The sequence below is a fragment of the Mustela nivalis genome, assembly GCF_964662115.1.
Source record: "Mustela nivalis genome assembly, chromosome: 1".
Taxonomy (NCBI): domain Eukaryota; kingdom Metazoa; phylum Chordata; class Mammalia; order Carnivora; family Mustelidae; genus Mustela; species Mustela nivalis.
In genome coordinates, this window is record NC_139020.1 from 208533460 (window position 1) to 208551584 (window position 18125).

Sequence of the window (18125 nt, forward strand, 5' to 3'; positions counted from 1 at the left end):
GTTCAAGGAAAATTACAATGGATCTCAAATTGCAAACAGCATCACTTCTCACTAATCACCTAAGATTATAAAAATAATTTGGCGGGGTGCCTGGGTAGCTCAGTGGGTTAAAGCCTCTGACTTCAGCTCAGGTCATGATCCCAGGGTCCTGGGATCAAGCCCCACATCGGGCTCTCTGTTTAGCCAGGAGCCTGCTTCTCCCTCTCTCTGCCTACTTGTGATCTCTGTCTGTCAAATAAATAAATAAAATCTTAAATAATAATAATAATAATAATAATAATAATAATTTGGGACAAATTTACATACTCTCATAAAAGGATGCATGCTCCATTTTGTGACTAAATGATCCTCAGTGATCCCATATGGCACACAAGAAAATGGCCTGTGGACAACAAACTCACTTTCTTGTTAAAACTAGCAGCTACATTTTCAATTTATTCATCCCATGAACACTTAATAAGAAAAAAACTTAAATTTCAATTGGACATTGCTCTCTCGAGACATGTGAAAATACACGATGTTAAAAGTCACTTCTAAATTTCCAATCACAATTTATAGTGGGATCGCCTATAAAGTGCAACCTTGGGGAAATATCACAGGGATTTAATAGAGCATAAAATGGCAAGAAACAATTTTTACAAGTCGGTACACTGAAAAGGCTCCCTAACAAACTCGTGTCCACCCCCCTTTCAATATTGTTTCTGTAATGCTGCTAGTGCCACAAGAAGTCAGCACCCACTTACCCTAAATAACAGAGCAGAGAGGGAAGCTGGTCATTTCAGACAGAACTGTCAAGTGCTGCAGCAGGAATCTGAAGGAATCTCATCCCTTCAAGGCCCCTAACCTGCTTCACTGTGTGTAGACTCCTGTCAAACCACTATCTGCCTTTAGTTTCAAACCCCTTCACAGGAAATAGAAATCAAATTTTTTTCTCCCAGGACTTGGCTAAGATAAAAAGCACCCAATACGCATAGCCTGAAAAATCCTAACTCCCGAGGCTCCTGGGTGGCTCGGTGGGTTAGGTTAGAGCCTCTGCCTTCAGCTCAAGTCATGATCCCAGGTGGGATCGAGCCCTGCTGAACAGGGAGCCTGCTTCCCCCTCTCTCTGTGCCTCCCTCTCTGCCTACTTGTGATCTCCGTCTGTCAAATAAGTAAATAAAATCTTAAAAAAAAGAAAAAGAAAAAGAAAAAAAAATCCCAACTCCCATGAAGGTTCAATCGAAGCAATATTCAGATAAAATGTCATCCCTGGGGCGCCTGGGTGGCTCAGTGGGTTAAGCCACTGCCTTTGGCTCGGGTCATGATCTCAGGGTCCCAGGATCGGGATCGAGTCCCGCATTAGGCTCTCTGCTCAGCAGGGAGCCTGCTTCCTCCTCTCTCTCTCTGCCTCTCTGCCTACTTGTGATCTCTGTCTGTCAAATAAATAAATAAAATCTTAAAAAAAAAAAAAAATGTCATCCCTCTGGGGGCACCTGGGTGGCTCAGTGGGTTAAGCCGCTGCCTTCGGCTCGGGTCATGAACTCAGGGTCCTGGAATCGAGTTCCACATCGGGCTCTCTGCTCAGCGGGGAGCCTGCTTCCTTCTCTCTCTCTCTGCCTGCCTCTCTGCCTACTTGTCATTTCTCTCCATCAAATAAATAAATAAAATCTTAAAAAAAAAAACCTCATAAAAAAAGTCATCCTTCTGTGAGACACACATGCATTTAATACCAGGTAGTGACATTTACAGTTCCAAACTGCACAAGGTTCATCAACTTACTGACAAAACGTAAAAGGAGGGCAAACCCAAGGAGTGCATAAACCCAAGTTCCTTGGGTAAGGGTATTATTCCTTTGAGTCATAAAAGGTGAAATCAGGAGGAACTGGGGAGAAGGATGAGAGAGGTAAATAAGAGGGAGTTGATCCAGCCCAAAGAAAACTTTTTTCCTTTTTAAAAGATCTATTTATTTATTTATTTATTTACTCGGGGGCGGGGGGGGGGGGGCGGGAGAACACAAGCAGGGACAGTGGAGGAGGGAGAGGGAGAACCAGGCTCCCCACCCAGCAGGGACCCAGAATCACGACCTGAGCCGAAGGCAGACACCCACCAAGCCCCCACAGAAAACTTATAAAGAAAGCCTTTTTCAGAAAGTCATTTCCAAGCCCCACATCTTGCTATGGACAAGCCTACTGCTTACTCAAACAGAAGAGGCTTAAAGACTTACAGAAAGCTCTTTCCTCATCACTGACTCCACCTGTTCCTACCTGGAGACCTTAAGCAGGGAAGCATGAAAATGGGCGCCAAATAAGTGACATCCAAGTATTAGCAGCCGCTCTTTTTGACAGGAAGAATTTAAGAAAAGGAAGAAACAGCCTTAGATTCCTCACTCTCTGTAATATGGACCTCAGAAAACAAAAACAGAAACAAAAAGCCTCTAAAATATACTAAAAGAACAAAAAGAAAGAAATTTTTGCCTAAAGGCACTACACAAATTCAATCAGGAAAAAAAAAAAGTGCGATTAGGTACCACTCCGCTCCAGAAGAGTGTAATTCCCAGGCTTGCCCAAGCTCTAGGAGAGTAGAGAAACTCTGATACACCCGTACTCAGTGCTGGCAAGGCCAAGCCTGGTGGTAACTGCCAGCCTCCAATCAACTCCAAACACTAGGGCCTGCAGAGATTCCATTCACAAATCCCAGGGTTCAGGATCTGCTCACATGGCCAACAGACAGCTCAGGGAGACGACCCCAGGACTAGGGACAGGAGCACCTGCCAGTACCCCGGGGCCTGTTTTTCTCTTTTCCAGCTGTAATTGAGTTTCTGGTTCCCACACTTCATTCACAGCCTCACTGGCTGCTGTTACCTACATCTCACAAGACCACACACAAAGCATCACACACAAAGCATAGTGGCAGCAATGTGAGCAATCCGCGGAGATTCCCAACCACAACTCTCTGAGAAAAAAAAAAAAAGAGTCTGCAGCCCTCAATTTGAGTCCCAACTCTGGATGGCACCTTAGGTTTTCCTGTGGAACCCAAATCTGCCACCACACCGCTCACTTTAAAGAGGAGAGAATCCTAAGCAATCGGAAAAAGATTCAGATCACTGAAATACCTAAGTCCTGAAAAGGAAGGCTTCTCAGAGGAAATGGGCACTCCCTTACTCATCTTTCATGTCCCCTGAGGAGAATCCCAAGCAACGGGTCAATCAATTTTGGAAATACTGAGAAGAGATGGCTTATCTCCCCCCAAACTCTGAACTGGGGAAGAGCTTGCTGATCACTGTACATCCCAGATAATTCATCCAGGTGCAGTATTAACTGGGGCAGAACTTTAACTCAGTTCCTCAACTACGTGAGAAAATAATGTAGAAAATCGTTTTAGGCTCTCATGTTTGGGTCATAATCTTCCAAGTTTCAGCATACCCAAATATCGCACCAGATCACCATTTTGACGAAGGATGCAAATCCTAAGCAATCTGGGGACAATTCATCATCAGTGAAACACCTGAACTAAAGAAAGGGAAAGCTTAAACCCTCCGCCGAGAATGGGTACTGATCTGGGGAGGCCTGGATGACTACAGATTTGGGAACCCCATGCACCGACAAAGGCCTCCTAGACAATCAGCGTGGGAACAGGGTTTCTGGGAGGAGGTCCGCGTCTCCACGCCATGTAAGGACAAAGGCGGCGACATTTCCCGCCTCGGGAACCTGGGACTCTCCTGGAACCCCGGACGGGACTGGGACAAAGACCAAAAAGGAACGAGGAGGGGGGTCGCCCCTGCCGCGCCAGCCAGGATGCTACCGGCCAAGGGGGGTGTGTGCTCCTGGCACGTGCGCGCGTGCGCGCGGGGCGCCGCAACAGACAAAGCCGGGCCCGGGGGACTCGGCGGCGGGGGGCCCGGTGCGCGCGCACCCCCCGCGCGAGGCGCCGCCGCCGGCCGAGGGGCCGCGAGGGGGGGCGGATGCGCGCGCACCGGGCCCTCGCCGCCGCCGCCGCCATTTTGTTTCCTCGGCACAATGGGGGAGAGTAACGGCCGAGCGCGGGAGCGAGACTGGCGAGGAAGGAATGAGACAAGCGCTGGGGCGAGGGAACCGGGCGTAGGCGGGGAGCGCGGGGCGCCTGAGGCCCTGTCACCGCGACCCCTCAGCCCGGCCCGCGCTGAGTGGGAGGACTGGCGGGGGGAGGGGCAGAGGCGGGAATGGGCCCCCGCCGCCGCCACATTGACGCTTACCTTGTCGGCGTTCCCTTCCCCGACCGCAACCGCCGCCGCCGCCCTCCTGCCACAGCCCGCCGGGGTCTCCCCCCAAAAGCCACGCGGTGCGCACCGGGCTGCTGAGTCCAACTGCAATGGCGAGAAGAGGAGGAGGAGGAGCCGGGACCGGGGGCGAGCGGGCGGGCGGGCGCGCGCCGGGGAGGTGCGGGCCACGTGATCGACTGGAGCCCCGCCCCCTGCCGCCGCGTTGCCGCTTGACGCAGGCCGAGCCCGGGAGGGAGGGAGCGACGAAAAGAGATAAGGCGGGCTTCAGTCACGTGGCAGGAGCGCAGCCGTTGCGTTGTTGGTCACGTGGCATAAAAACGTTACCTCTTTTCGAGTCCTTGGTCATGTGATAGTGGCTTACGCAGAGGGTTCCTTAGCCACGTGACAAGGACTTCGGCCCGTCCCTTTGCTGTATTGGTAGGCCTGCGTCATGTGATGTGGTCGCCACTCTTTTTTTTTTTTTAATGGCGATTTTAAGCGGCATTACCACATGACGGAGGTCGAGGGGCGGAGTCTCTCCCGCTGCGAGTTTATGCGCCTGCGCGGCTGCCATCTTACGCCAGTCGCTCCGTGTACGTTGGCGGAAACGGCTGGTGGAGCCCGGCACGTGAGTATCTTCAAAGTGGCCGGATTTCGGTCGCGGAGGTTCGGCCTCTATCCGAGGTTACTTGGCGCAGCTTCTTACCCTCTCCTTGTATCTCTCGCTAGAGGCCGAGAAGACCCGAGATGCGGGTGTCAGCAACAGCCGGACACATCTTGTTGCTGCTCCTGGACCGGCGCTGGTGAGCGCTTCAGTTCCTTGGTCCTGCAAACCCCGCAGTGTAGCGTCTGGTCCTGCAAACCCCGCAGTGTAGCGTCTGGCCGCCCTGCCGGGCCCGGCGTCCAAAGGGCAGAGCCGAGCTGCTAGGGATCTTCTAGTCCTTTCACAGGTAGGGAAACCGAAGCCCAGTTGGAGGATTCACATCCCGCTCGTGGGAGAGCTGGGTCTGCGGTCACACGCTCGGCCAACCACAGCTCAGGGTTGTTAAGTAAAGGCACCGGGGACCGAGCGCCTTCTCTTTTCAAGCCCATTGTTGTTGCATCCTCCCGGCGTTTTGTGAGATCCCCGATATGCGTACAATCTGCCTAAAGTCAGCCTCGCTCCCCTCCGGGGTCAGAATCAAGCTAGCGTTTGACAGGCGTCGTTACTAGGCACGTTGTCATGTTCGAGGCTGTTGTTCAGAAACTGCCGGGACTTAGAACAAGAACTTACTGAAAAGGTTTCCTTCTTGGAAATGAGAAGCCATTCAAGAGTTACCGGCATAGTAACGGATTTTCCTAGCAAAAATGTAGGATGTAAGCGCCTTTGTTAAGGATGCAAACCCACTGTCTGCTCTGGGTTTGAGTGCCTCCGTGTCACCAAAAACAGCCCACTTCTCTTGACCCTGCGTTTCCTTATCTACAAAATGGTAACGATTTTTCTTTAAAGCACTTGGCACAATTCTGTGTGCAGAATAAATGCTTCAAAATGATAACTATTATTAAAAAGGTAAATTGTAAAAATGTTACAGAAATGGGTGCATACTGTATCTACTGCTTTGCTTTTCTATTTACATTTTATTTAGGGTTTTGAGCAGATAATCTGTTCACCTGATACAGAGTGTCAAATGTTCAAGATTGTGAGAGGACTATATCTGCCTCCACTTCTTAGCAGCCAGTGTTAAGCTTTGTGTGTATCTCTACAGCGGTGTTCTACTCACGGAGAGGCTTAGATTTATTTATTTTTGATGTTTTTCACACAAATGGTAGACATTTTGCATCTTGATTTCCCCCCCCCCCCCCGTATTTGGAGATCTTTCCTAAATAGAGCTTGAGACTGAAGAAAGTTTTGGCAAGATTAAGGGGCAATGCATTCAGGTAGAATTCGTTAAAGTAAATTCAGATTGTATACGGTCCTCATGAAGAGCAAGGTGTTAACTGGCTTTAACCTGTTAGAGACCAGCCGTTACCCACACTTCAAGGCACGGCTCAGCTGGGTGTAACTTGACTAAGCTAACAGCGCTACCAAGTGGCAGAACAAGGAAAGTTTCTAGTTTTCTGACTTCCCAAGTCCATAGAAGGTTCTTGGGAGGGGCCAAAGATTAGATTTCTCAAGAACTTGCTTTTGAGGCTCTCAAGGCAGGCCCCAAACTCAGAAAGGGGTAGATAGGATCATGGTTATAACCAAAGTCTTTAGATCAAACTGTCTTCACAGAGGGCCTGAAGACAGCTTTGAAGAGTTTTTCAGTCTTAAGGCTTTGCTAAGAATGCACGAAATGAGTGCCAGGGAAGCTGGTGTGGTTCTGATTGTTAATCTGTTGGACTGGTGGCTTATCCAACCTTGATTTTGTAGTAAGAGCTGCTGGACAGCAGTTGAAGTGTCAAGGAAACCAGACTCCTTTAGATAGTGCGTACAGGGGGTGTCTGGGTGGTGCCGTCGGGTTTCTGACTCTTAGTATCCACTCAGGCCATGATCTCATGGGTTTTGAGATCAGGCCTGGAGTCGGGCTCCACCCCAACCCCATCCACCAGGAGTGGCAGGGTAAGTTTTCAGCCCCATCTTCTGACAAGCCACATCCATCGTGCTCCTTGTCTGTATTCTCTCCTTGGTCACCATGCAAGATTCAAGTCCCAAGGTGCCACCTGTCCCCTCTTGTTCCTTCATTTTCACCCTGACCCAGTCTTCCCCTACTGCCCTTGAGCCTTTCTACCACTACATGTTAAGAACCCCTGTATGCACAACCATTCTCTGACTTCCCTGCCATGCCCTGTCATCTAGCTGTGCACCCCCTGTCCCCGCTACAGCCTCTCCATCAACAGCTGGAGAGTAAGGTCTGTCCCCTCCTCTTGCAGTCCCTCTGCCTAGCCAGGTTCTGTCTTCATCAGGGACTTGTAGTGTTCTCGTGAACATGCTGTCCGTTGCTTGCCTTCCTCCTCTTTCTTGCATGTCAGCAACCCCACGTCCCAGTCACACTGAGGAACTTTTCTCTCTGAATCCTTTTTGACCCATGCCTGTTGCCGTCTTCCCTTTTCAGTGAAGTGGACGTAGATGGATCACAGGGCTTTGGGGATCTTCCCTTCTTCCATGCTCAGTCTGGAGTTCAATTGACAAGTCCCTGCTATCGTACTCTGAGACTAGGCCCATGGCTTGGGCACAGTGATTGGCTTAGGGGTGAGGGACCCAAAGCCAGTCAGTCAGAGCCTTTGAGCCCTGGGCAAGGAACTTGGGCAAGAGAAGCTCTTGTTATAATCTTGAAGCCAGGGAAATACCAGGGGAGGGGAACGGAGCGGGGGCAGGGAGTAAACCTTGATGAAAGAACTTGACAGAATGAAACCAACCAGGAGGAAGGCTCAGCTAAAGGTTGGAGCAAGAAGACAACTTGGCAGGGCGCCTGGGTGGCTCAGTGGGTTAAGCCTCTGCCTTCAGCTCAGGTCATGATCTCAGTCCTGGGATCAAGCCCCGCATGGGGCTCTCTGCTTGGCGGGGAGCCTGCTTCCCCTCTCTGCCTACTTGTGATCTCTGTCTGTCTCTCTCTCTCTCTGTCAAATAAATAAAATCTAAAAAAAAAGGTGGGGGGGCGCCTGGGTGGCTCAGGGGGTTAAAGCCCCTGCCTTCGGCTCAGGTCGTGATCCCAGGGTCCGCTCTCTGCTCAGCCGGAGGCCTGCTTCCCTTCCTTCCTCCCTCTCTGCCTACCTGTGATCTGTGTCTGTCAAATAAATACCAAATAAATATTTTAAAAAGAAAAACAACATGGTGTTTTCTCCCAAAATTAAACAACATATCCAGCAATTCCGCTTCCGAGAATATGCTCACCAGAAGTGAAAGCCGGGACTTGAGACGCTTACACACCCCTGCTCATAGCAGCTTGACTCACAGTAACCAAAACGTGGAAACAGAACCCAAGCCTCTGTCAGTGGAGGAACACACAAACAAGTTGTGATGTATGCAGACCATGGAATGTTAAATATTCAGCCCTAAAAGAGAAGGAAATTCTGACATATGCTACGATGCGGATGAACCTGAAGGATGTCACGTTAAATGAAATTAGCCAGACACATGGGACGCCTGGGTGGCTCAGTTGGTTAAGCAGCTGCCTTCGGCTTAGGTCATGATCCCAGCGTCCTGGGATCGAGTCCCACATCGGGCTCCTTGCTCCGCGGGGAGCCTGCTTCTCCCTCTGACTCTGCCTTCCACTCTGTCTGCCTATGCTCGCTCTTGCTCGCTCTCTCTCTGACAAATAAATAAATAAAATCTTTAAAAAAAAAAAAAAAAGAAATTAGCCAGACACAAAAGTCTCAATACCGTATGATTCCACTCCTGCAAGGTCTCTGGAAGAGTGAGAGTCACAGAGGCAGGAAGTAGAAGGGGGGGTGCTTGCAGCTAGGGGAGTTTGTGATTAATGGGAACAGTTTTCATTTAGGAAATAGAAAATTCCTGGATGTGGAGGGTGGTGATGGTTGTACAAGGGTGAAGGTAAATGTCACTGAGCCGCACACTTCACAGTGGGTGGGGTGCTAATTTTTGTGTGTTACAGCAGTATATATTTTTTAAAGATTTTATTTGGGGGGTGCCAGGGTGGCTCAGTCAGATAAGGGTCTGCCTTCGGCTCAGGTCTTGATCTCAGGGTCCTGGGATTCCCTGCTCAGCAGGGCGTCTGCTTCTCTCCCTTTTCCTCTGCACCCCCTCCCTGTTCAGTATGCAGAGAGACAGGCAGAGAGCCTGATGCGGAGCTCAATCCCAGGACCCTGAGATCATGACCCAAGCCAAAGGCAGAGGCTTTTAAATGTATTCGGGTGCCTGGGTGGCTCAGTCATTAAGTGTCTGCTTTCAGCTTAGGTCATGATCCCAAGTCCTAGGATCCAGCCCCACATGGGGCTCCCTGCTCAGCGGGAAGCCTGCTTCTCTCTCTCCCACTCCCCCTGTTTGTGTTGTGTCTCTCTCTGTCAAATAAATAAAATCTTTTTTTAAGAAATAAGTAAGTATTTATTTTGAGAAAGCGCACATGCTTGTGCACTTGTGAGCAGGGGGACGGGCAGAGGGAGAGGGAAAGAGAATCCCAAGCAGACTCTTTGCAAAGCGCAGAGCCCAATGCAGGGCTTGATCTCATGACTCTGAAATCATTATCTGAGCCAAAACGCAAGAGTCCGGGGCGCCTGGGTGGCTCAGTGGGTTAAGCCTTTGCCTTCGGTTCAGGTCATGATCTCAGGGCCCTGCGCTCGGGCCCGCATCAGACTCTCTACTTCCCCCTCTCTCTCTCCTTGCTGCTCTGCCTACTTGTGATCTCTCTCTCTCTGTGTCAAATAAAATAACAAACAAAACCAAAGAGTCACTCCACCAACTGAGCCACCCAGGCACCTCAGCAATATTTTACGTTAAAAGAAGTAGATGGAGTGAATGTGGAGCCATATCATGGCCACATTAATTTGAGCCCCAGGACGTAAAGAAGTGGAGAGAAAAATTGGCATGGCCGCATGGCAATGCTGTCATATGGACCAAGTGTATGTAGGAGCCCAGCCACCTGGAGTTCATCATCTTCACCTTCTGGGGCCCTTTTGGCCATCCTCAGGTCCCTGCTGTTCTAGTTCTTGCTCTTGCTCTCATCCCACAGAGCAGCTGGCTATCTGTGGCTTTGGCCTGCTGGGTACCCGTTCCCCCTTTGTTCTGAGAACCAAGGTTTTCCCTTGGGGAACCACCTCTCACCCACTGTGTTCCCACCACCCAGCCTCTGCCTTGGATCTGGCTGATCAAAACCTTACTTCTTTCCTGGTCCCATGATTGGTGGAGAGATGGTGTTTCCCCCAAACTGGCCAAAGACTAAGCTGCTTTGGGACTTGCCTCCAGTCATCAAAGAAAGAGAAGATCTTTCTGCTCTGGCAACTGGACAGGGAGGGTGCGAGCCTGGGATATACAGTTTGACTTGTCCTTTCACAACTTCCTCCATTCTTTTAAGCATCCTGTCACCTCAGGGCCTTTGCACTGGCCATCCACTGCCTGAAACACTCTCTTCCCTCAGGTGTTCAGAGCTCCCTCCGTCACTTCTGTGAACTCTGTGCTCCAGCTGCCTTCACCACCATTTCTCCAACAGCACTGTCAGATTATCCTGCTTTATTATTCTTCAGAGTGTCTATCACCGCTTGTTACATATTTAGTTATTATCTGTCTCCCTTGCCAGAGAGTTAACTCAGACCAGGGAACATGGCTCTGGTTCATCCTGGCTTGGAGCACTTGATACAGTGAGTAAATGCATGATTGGGTCACCCACCATACCTGGCCTCCCCTGTGCCCAAGTCAGTCCAACCTCAGGGACAGCAGCCAAAGAGGAGCTCCCCATTTCCTTTAAGGCACTTTTTTTTTTTTCAATGAAGCTATCATACAGTTATTTAAGCGTACATCTTGGTAAATGTTTACGCATACATGTGTGTAACCACCACCGGAATCAAGATAAGGAACGTTGGCACTCCCCCCACCCCACCCCTACAACACCCAGGAATCTTCCTTCTGCTGTCTCTAGCCAATCCCTGTTACATCCCCAGGATCAGCTTTACCTGTTCCAGAACGTTAACAGAACTGGAAGACCTCTTTGTGCCTGTTAGTTGCCTCAACCACTTTGTTTCCTAATTAGCCCACAGGCCGGTGCCTGCTCGCCTCCTCTCTGCTAGGGCCTCGGGCTCCCCCCCCCCCCCGCCCGACCTGGCCACACCCCTTAGGCCACACCCCTTCAAGTATTCTGGATTGGTACCTCTCCGAGCTGCAAACGAGCTGCAAACGGCCGAAGCCAATGCTGGCAACCCGAGCAGAAAAAGAGCTTGCGTGTAGCCCGCCGGTGACACAGACCTGTGGGAGGGTGGGAGGAGCTGGCCTTGAGCTGTGCAGCCCGGGAGCTGCTGCTGGAGACACTAGTTAACGAACCATCCCAGGGCCCTGCTGCGCTCGCGGAGGCAGGGGAGGCAGGTGATAATAAAGCAGAGGCGAGTGTGGTGGGTGAAGATAAAGCAGCACAGCGGTGATGTGGGGCTGGGGCAGGTGCAATTTTGAGTCAGGCAGCACCCAGCAAATCCTTACAGGGAGCTGAGGGACTGAGGCCAAGCAGCTCCATGAGAGATGAGCGTTCCAGGCAGAGGGAACAGCCAGTACAAAGTCCCAGAGGTTGGCGGTGCTTGTGGAAGGAGCAGCAAAGAGGTCCGAGGGGCTGGAAAGGGGGCCAGGATGGGAGGCGGGAGGAGGGCCATCCAAGAAAGGGTGGATAGGTCCTTCAGGGCCCTGGGAGACCCACATGGAGACCTTGGCTTTCACCCCGAGTGCTTTGAAAGCTGTGGGTGGGTTTTTGGACAGCAGAAAGCTAGCATGCCTCCCGCATCTCCCCCTGCACATACCTTCAAGCCCCTGTGCCTTTTTGTCAATCCCGAACTAAATCCACCCTCTGCCTACACCTCCCACCTTGAGAGTTTGGGGGAGGAAAAAAAAAAAAAAACAACACCCCACAGTCCTAACATTGCTCATTCATGCAGCGTTCTCCCGATTTTCACATCTTATTACAGTTTCCAACATCACACGCTCTGCCCTCCGCTGACGTCTTTTCTTCCTGCACTAGAAAATAGTCGCTGCATTCAGTTGCTCCCACACTAAAGCCAGGAGCGCTTGTGCCCACACTTCCTGCCTGCAGCTCCAGACACCGCTGCTCTCTGGCTCTCCCCTAAGTCCCCTAAATTCTTTTTTTTTTTTTTTTTTTTCCTTCTCCCTGGAGCTCAGACCTCACCTCTCCGGACACTTAACTCCCCAGGTGATCTCAGCCAGCCCCATGACCTCAAAGACCATCAAAACACTGACATTCCTGATTAAATGCCTCCAGCCTGGGATTCTCCTGTGAAGTCCCGACACATCCAGCCACCTACCTAATCACCGCTTCCCTTGGAGACTTTGTATAAAGGAGTTCCAAAATACACCGACCTGCCCGGATCCCTTCAGCGCTGCTAGATCCTGCCTTTCCCCGGGCTTTGCGGGCTTTTCCACAACCGCCTGCACACCAGCTCTTCTTCAGAGAACTACCCTGGGCTCGGGACCACGATGCCAACACTGTCAAGAAGATCAGACTGGGGCACACAGACACTTTGCCTCCGCACCCACAAGAGTCTGACGTACCTGGGATTGTAAGCTCTTGGGCCACCTTTAGTCCAGTTCAGGACTGCTCTGAGAAGTCACTTATCCTCTCCAGCTCCCTGCAGGTTCAGGTAACAGGTGCCCTCCGCAGGACTCTGAGCTTGACCCCCTCAGTCCTGCTTCCTTCTCCTTCCCCGAGTCCTCTCTCTTGCATGTGCAGTCAAACGAGTCGAGGTCCGTCTTCAAATGACTTGCAAAATCTGCACGCTTTTCATCATCTTCACCAAGACCGCCTGAGTCGTCCACCAGCAGCACATGCCCAGAGCAGTGCAGTAACCTTTTCGTAAATTTAAATTTTTTAAAGATACCAGCATGCAAGAACACACGTAAACATGGGGGAGGGGCAGGGGGAGAAGCAAGCTCCCCACTGAGCAGGGAAGCTACATGGGGCTCCATCCCAGGGTCCCAAGATCATGACCTGAGCCCAGAAGACAGATGCCCAACCAACAACTTTTTAAAAAAAATCTTTTCGGGGGAGGCTGACAATTATAAGCCTGGGTGGCTCAGTGGGTTAAGCTTCCGCCTTGGGCTCAGGTCATGATCTCAGTGTCCTGGGATTGAGCTCCGCATCAGGCTCTCTGCTCAGGAGGAAGCCTGCTTCCTTCCTCCTCTCTCTCTCTCTCTCTCTGCCTGCCTCTCTGCCTACTTGTGATCTCTATCTGTCAAATAAATAAATAAAATCTTTAAAAAATAGGGCACCTGGGTGACTCAGTGGGTTAAAGCCTCTGCCTTCGGCTCAGGTCACGATCCCAGAGTCCTGGGATTGAGCCCCATATCCGGCTCTCTGCTCAGCAAGGAGCCTGCTTCCTCCTGTCTCTCTCTCTCTCTGCCTACCTCTCTGCCTGCTAGTGATCTCTATCTGTCAAATAAATAAATAAATAAACAAATAAATAAATAATCTTTTTTAAAAATTAAAAAACCACCTTTTTAAAAAAAGTAGGCTCCACACCCAACCTAGGAGCTTAAACTCATGACCCTGAAACCAAGAGTCACAGGCTCTGTTGACCCAGCCATCCAGGCACCCTGTGGTAACCTCTTCATTGGTCTTCCTGCTTCTATTTTGTATGGTACAGTCTCTGCATGCGGCAGCCAAAGAGTTTTGAGATTGCATGGAAGACTGGGAACTTAAAACGCCGGCATAGGCTAATACACCAGTAACAGTGGTTCGCACTGCACTTTGCCCAGGCCAGGTACTGTGCTAAGCTCGATCAGATCTGGATCCCCTCTGAGCTGACATGCTGGGTAGGGAGGCTGACAATTATGAAGTGAAAATACAAATAAATACTTGCAGGTTGTGACAAGTGCCCTGAGAAAAATAAAGAGCGTGATGTGTGGTCGTCACCAAGAGGATCCAGTCTTCGATGAGCCCAGAAGGCTTCCTGCAGGAGGTGATCCCTGAGCTGAAAGCCAAAGGCCAAGGAGCTAGCCAAAGAGCCAGATGGGGAGCATTTCAGGCACAAGGGGGAGCCGACGGGGCAGAAGAGGCAGGACCTCAAGACTTTGACTACTACGCTGAATAAGGTGGGAGCCATGGAGGGTTCTTGAACAGTAAAGTAGTGTGAACTCACTGGAACGTTCACAAGCCCCCTTTCACACCTGTGTCAGGAACTGTGGAGGAGGGGAGGGGATGGCGGGAGCCAGGGACCTGGACAAGGGACTGTGCTGGTTCAGGTGGGTGATCATGGGGGCTGGAACTGTGCTGGTTCTGGTGGGTGATCATGGGGGCTGGGAGCTGAAGATCGGGGAAGAAGGGGGTAGGTTTGGAAGGTATTTTGGAGGCGGAGCTAAGAGGAACTGGGGATAAGGGAAGGAATAAACTCAGATAATCGGAGGCAACACTCTCTGGGGTTGGTACAGGGTAGCGGGGAGGGCTTGGAGTCCAGGAGACCTGGGTTCAAATGCTTTCTAAGCCACTCTCCCACTGAACGACCTTCAGGAATGTAACCCAACCTCCCAGCCTCAATTATTGAGGGGAGTAATAAAGTGGCATATGTGGTATGCGTAGGGAGTACTCAAGAAATGGTGGCCATTTAAGAAAAAATTCCTAGGGTGGGGGTGCAGAGAAAGGCAGGGACACCCATTGTCACCCAGCAGTGACAATGACAGATAGCGGACAGCAGGGGGCAGCACCAAGCCTCCAGGCAACTGGGCAGGGCCCAGCTTTGCAGGTTCAAAGACGCTGACAGGACTGTGGACGCCTCAGGTGCCTAGGCCTGGGGACAAAGCAGGCCTGGAAGCACGTGTCCAGGTCACAAGACTGAGGTGGGCGGGAGATGGACGGGCTGTCGCCGCCTTCCCGAGTCTAGGAATCAGACCCTAATAAGGGGCATTTTGTTCAGGAGAAACCTGAGCAGCCTGCATGGTGGGACTCAGGCAGAGATGGGGCCCTGCAGGCCGAGGGCTTCCTGCCCTGCTTCCTTCCCCGCCCCCCAGGAGACTCGCCCCAGCTCAGACACCCAATCCCGGGGCAGTCAGAGCTGGGGTTCCCCCCACCAGCCTCCTACTCCCTCCACAAACACTCCAGGCCCAGGCTCTGTACAATAGGCACTTTATTAGTGGTTGGAATGCATTTAACACGCAAGAGTGTGCAGACAGAACGGGGTGGGGGGGTGTTTGCTGAGGGCTGGCGGCAGGCACAGGAGACTGGGCCCCCAGGCTGGGTTTCCTCCCTCTCTGGGATGCTGCCGTGGTGCTGATGAGCAAAGATGTGAAGTCAGGGGCCCGGGGATATGGCGCAGGGGGAACCGGGAGACCAGGTCCCCAGAGTTCAACAAATTTGGCAAAAGGACCCTCAAGGTGAGGTGACGGGGTGGGGGGGTGGGGCCCAGTGTGTCCACAGCATCTGCCCCAGCCCCTCCCCTGACAGTGTCCTTCGGGTGGATTCAGCGGCTCGTTCTCTTACAAAGAGAGCTGTGTCAGTAACTGGCAGAAGAAGGGGGGAAACTGGGCCCGACTCTGCCGGCCGGCCAGCAGGTTTCCATTAGCAGCTATTACCAGACCCCTTCCTCAGGCTCTGGTCTGTCCACACCGGTCCGCTCCCCGCTCCCCACAGCCCTCCCCTGAAAGACTCACTACTCCCTCTCCTTCCACAACACCCCTGCAGTGGCCTCGTGTGTGGCCTGTACCAGGAGCCGCTCCCACCTGGCCCCATCACTCCCACCCCAGCCAGGCTGCACAGGGAGGGGACCCTGGGCAGGGACGGCAGAAGGCACGCCTCAGCTGGCCCCATCCGAGCCGTGGAGACAGAAAAAAAGCTAACAGACCCTTTAATGCATGTCCAGGTTAAAAAAAAATAATAATAATCAACGCGCGTGGCAGCCCATGAGACAGCTGTTCAGCCGTGAAGGGGCTCGGTCCTGGCCAGAGCAGCCACAAGTCAACGGGGGCCTCACTTTAGCTGGAGCTTCACTCTTGCAGACACAAATACCGCCCCGTCCTAAGAGGCGAACAGGCCCCCAGAGACCGGGGCCACCCTGCATGCCAGGCTTTTAGAGGCCTCACCGCCTACTCCCCATCCTAAGGCCCGGAGTGACCTGTGCGGTCTCGGGGCACCGCCGTGAAAACTCTTGGCACAGGGAGGAGAGGCCCCAATTCCTCCACGTGCCTGAAATCCAGCTGTAACTGGACGGTTGGGCGGGGGTAGGGGGAGGCGGCAGTGATCGGACTTCCGGTGAGCCCCGGGGGCCAGAGGTTCGGACCCAGCCGCCGAGCACCCAGTGTGAGACTTCTGGAGAGACAGGGGGCGGGGGAGAGCGGGGGTCTTTAGGACTCCGCCAGCTTCTTGTTGGTCTTGTTCAAGAGCCTCTTGAGGTTGGGAGACATGAAGTAAGGCCTCTCGGCTGAGCCATCATTCCTCTCCAGGTCCTCCACTGCAGAGAGAGGCCCCAGAAATGGTGGCATGAGGGCAGCCCATGGGCAGGGGACTTTGGGGACAGGGCGGGAGAACGGGGGCCACAAAGAAGCCTCAGAGGGTTAGGAAGCAAGACACACTGGGACCGGAGAGGGGCAGACTGTGGCGGGCTCGGGACTAGGACACACACACGCTCCCCACACTCCCCAGGCAGGGTAGCCCCGCATGCACCCCCGGTCTACGGGGAGGAAACGAGGAGGCCTGCCTGGCCCCCACGCCTCCCACCCTCTCTACTCCTCGACTTCTGCCCGCTTCCCCTCCTCCGCACTCCCCTTCAACAGGATGTCTCTCAGCTCGGGCGACATGAAGTAGGGTCGCTCCTGAGAGCCGTCATTCCTTTCCAGGTCCTCACCTGGGCTCCCCCCAGGAACCGGCAGGGGGAAAATGGGGTGTCAGGAAGGGAGGGAAAGAGGGAGGCAGGGAAGAACAGGGAAGCCAGCAGGCATGGAGTAGAGGAAGAGAAAGGAAAAAAAGAAAAAACAAAAAAAAAGACAGATGGAGAGACCAGAGTTAGTAGCGGCCACAGACCCCCGCCCCAACAACGCCAGAAATTCCAAGCCGAGGGCCCAGGGGCACAGCATTCTAGCTGCAGCCTGGACCAGGGGACAACAGGACGGAGCAGCCCCGAGCGGAGGGAGGAGGCCGAGAAGGCATGCCGGGGCCCTCTGATGCGGAACAGCCAGTCCCCCGGGGAAGCTGGGGGCGCGTGGCCCTTGAACACACACAGCCATAGCCCCATCAGATGTTATGCCCAGAGGGGAGAAGGCAGTCAGAGCCTGGCAAGGGCTGGGCTGAGGGGTCACTCACAGAAGCAGAGGAACAACGTGTCCACACACATGCCATAGACACTGAAGAATCCATGGGCAATCAGGTAGGAGCCGATGATCACCGTCTAGGCAAGGGAAACCAAGCTGTTTCCACCCCAGCTCCCAGATCAACTCCCTCCACATCACACCCTCCCAGGCTCAATCCTGTTATTTCCCTGCTGATAAGTCCTCAGAATAACAGCCTAAATTCAGCCATTCATGCCCCAGGTTTTCTTTAACCCCAGGGCCCTTGCATAGGCTGCTGTCCTGACTTAAGTCGATTTTTGTCTTCTTATCCTTCTGTTTTCAGTTCAAACATCAAGTCCTCAAATACCACCTCCAAAAAGCTGCTTATGACATCTGGACCCTGTTTTATGCTCTCCTAGCACCGCATGCCTGTCCCCTGAAACCTTCGTCTGGTTGCAATTTTATGCATGTTTAGGGCATGACAGGCATAATGCCCTCATCCCCACTAGACTGTGTCTGTCCCACTTACGGCCACACCCCCAACAATCTGGAGACTCACAGGCCCTTGGCAGGTATCTAATAAACATTTACAGACTGAAATGAGTGGACCAAGGGGAGATTAAATAACTTGCCCAAACTGACTCATCTTAGAGTGAGCAAATAGAGAACTCAGATAAAAATCTAGGTCACGGGGCTCCAAGGCCTGCAATGTTCTCAAGGTGATGACATTACCCCTTCAGGGCCTCACCACCTCCCTGTCATCCCCACCTCTGCCCCCCTACACCAGTCTCCTCACTGTTCCTGGCATAGGTCCGCCTCAGGGCCTCTGTATTTGTTGATCCCTGTGCCCAGAGGCTCCCTGTATCTCCTTCAGATCTTAGATCTGACATCCACATCCATGGTGAAGATACCTGGCCTTCCATAGCTGTCCACATCCTCCACCACAAGCTCTAACAGTTCCCTGTACCACTCCTCTGCGGCACAGGCACAGACTGGCACGGATCAGTTGATAATCACACACCCACCCAG

The 18125-nt window shown here is 52.4% G+C and overlaps 2 protein-coding genes and 1 long non-coding RNA gene across 11 annotated transcripts in view; 1 reads left to right on the top strand and 2 right to left on the bottom strand.

Moving 5' to 3' along the window:
• Nucleotides 1-4526, bottom strand: part of ILF3 (interleukin enhancer binding factor 3) — a 28140-nt gene extending 23614 nt beyond the window's left edge. For 2 of the 4 annotated variants that reach the window (XM_082731235.1, XM_082731238.1), the window contains exon 1: nucleotides 4211-4526. The gene's annotated coding sequence lies outside the window, so the exon portion shown is untranslated. The remainder of the gene's footprint in view (nucleotides 1-4210) is intronic. The other 2 variants (XM_082731236.1, XM_082731237.1) reach the window with 2 other exon arrangements.
• A 233-nt stretch (nucleotides 4527-4759) lies between these two features.
• LOC309865412 lies at nucleotides 4760-17696 on the top strand. 3 transcript variants are annotated; one of them, XR_014312077.1, is made up of 5 exons: nucleotides 4760-4844; nucleotides 4946-5166; nucleotides 12006-12484; nucleotides 13705-13934; nucleotides 17440-17696. It is a non-coding gene; the product is annotated as an uncharacterized lncRNA (long non-coding RNA). The 3 variants fall into 3 exon arrangements; XR_014312078.1 differs by having other exon boundaries at nucleotides 12037-12484; XR_014312079.1 differs by lacking the exon at nucleotides 4760-4844 and adding an exon at nucleotides 13487-13603.
• The window catches only part of SLC44A2 (solute carrier family 44 member 2 (CTL2 blood group)), a 29544-nt gene continuing 26363 nt past the window's right edge, over nucleotides 14945-18125 (bottom strand). For 2 of the 4 annotated variants that reach the window (XM_082731408.1, XM_082731410.1), the window contains exons 21-22: nucleotides 17131-17215; nucleotides 14945-16282 (exon numbers count right to left, since the gene is read on the bottom strand). In XM_082731408.1, the coding sequence (XP_082587534.1) occupies nucleotides 16176-16282; nucleotides 17131-17215 (192 nt within the window). In that variant the 3' untranslated portion in view covers nucleotides 14945-16175. Of the gene's footprint in view, nucleotides 16676-17130; nucleotides 17216-18125 lie in introns of all 4 variants that reach the window. The other 2 variants (XM_082731407.1, XM_082731409.1) reach the window with 1 other exon arrangement.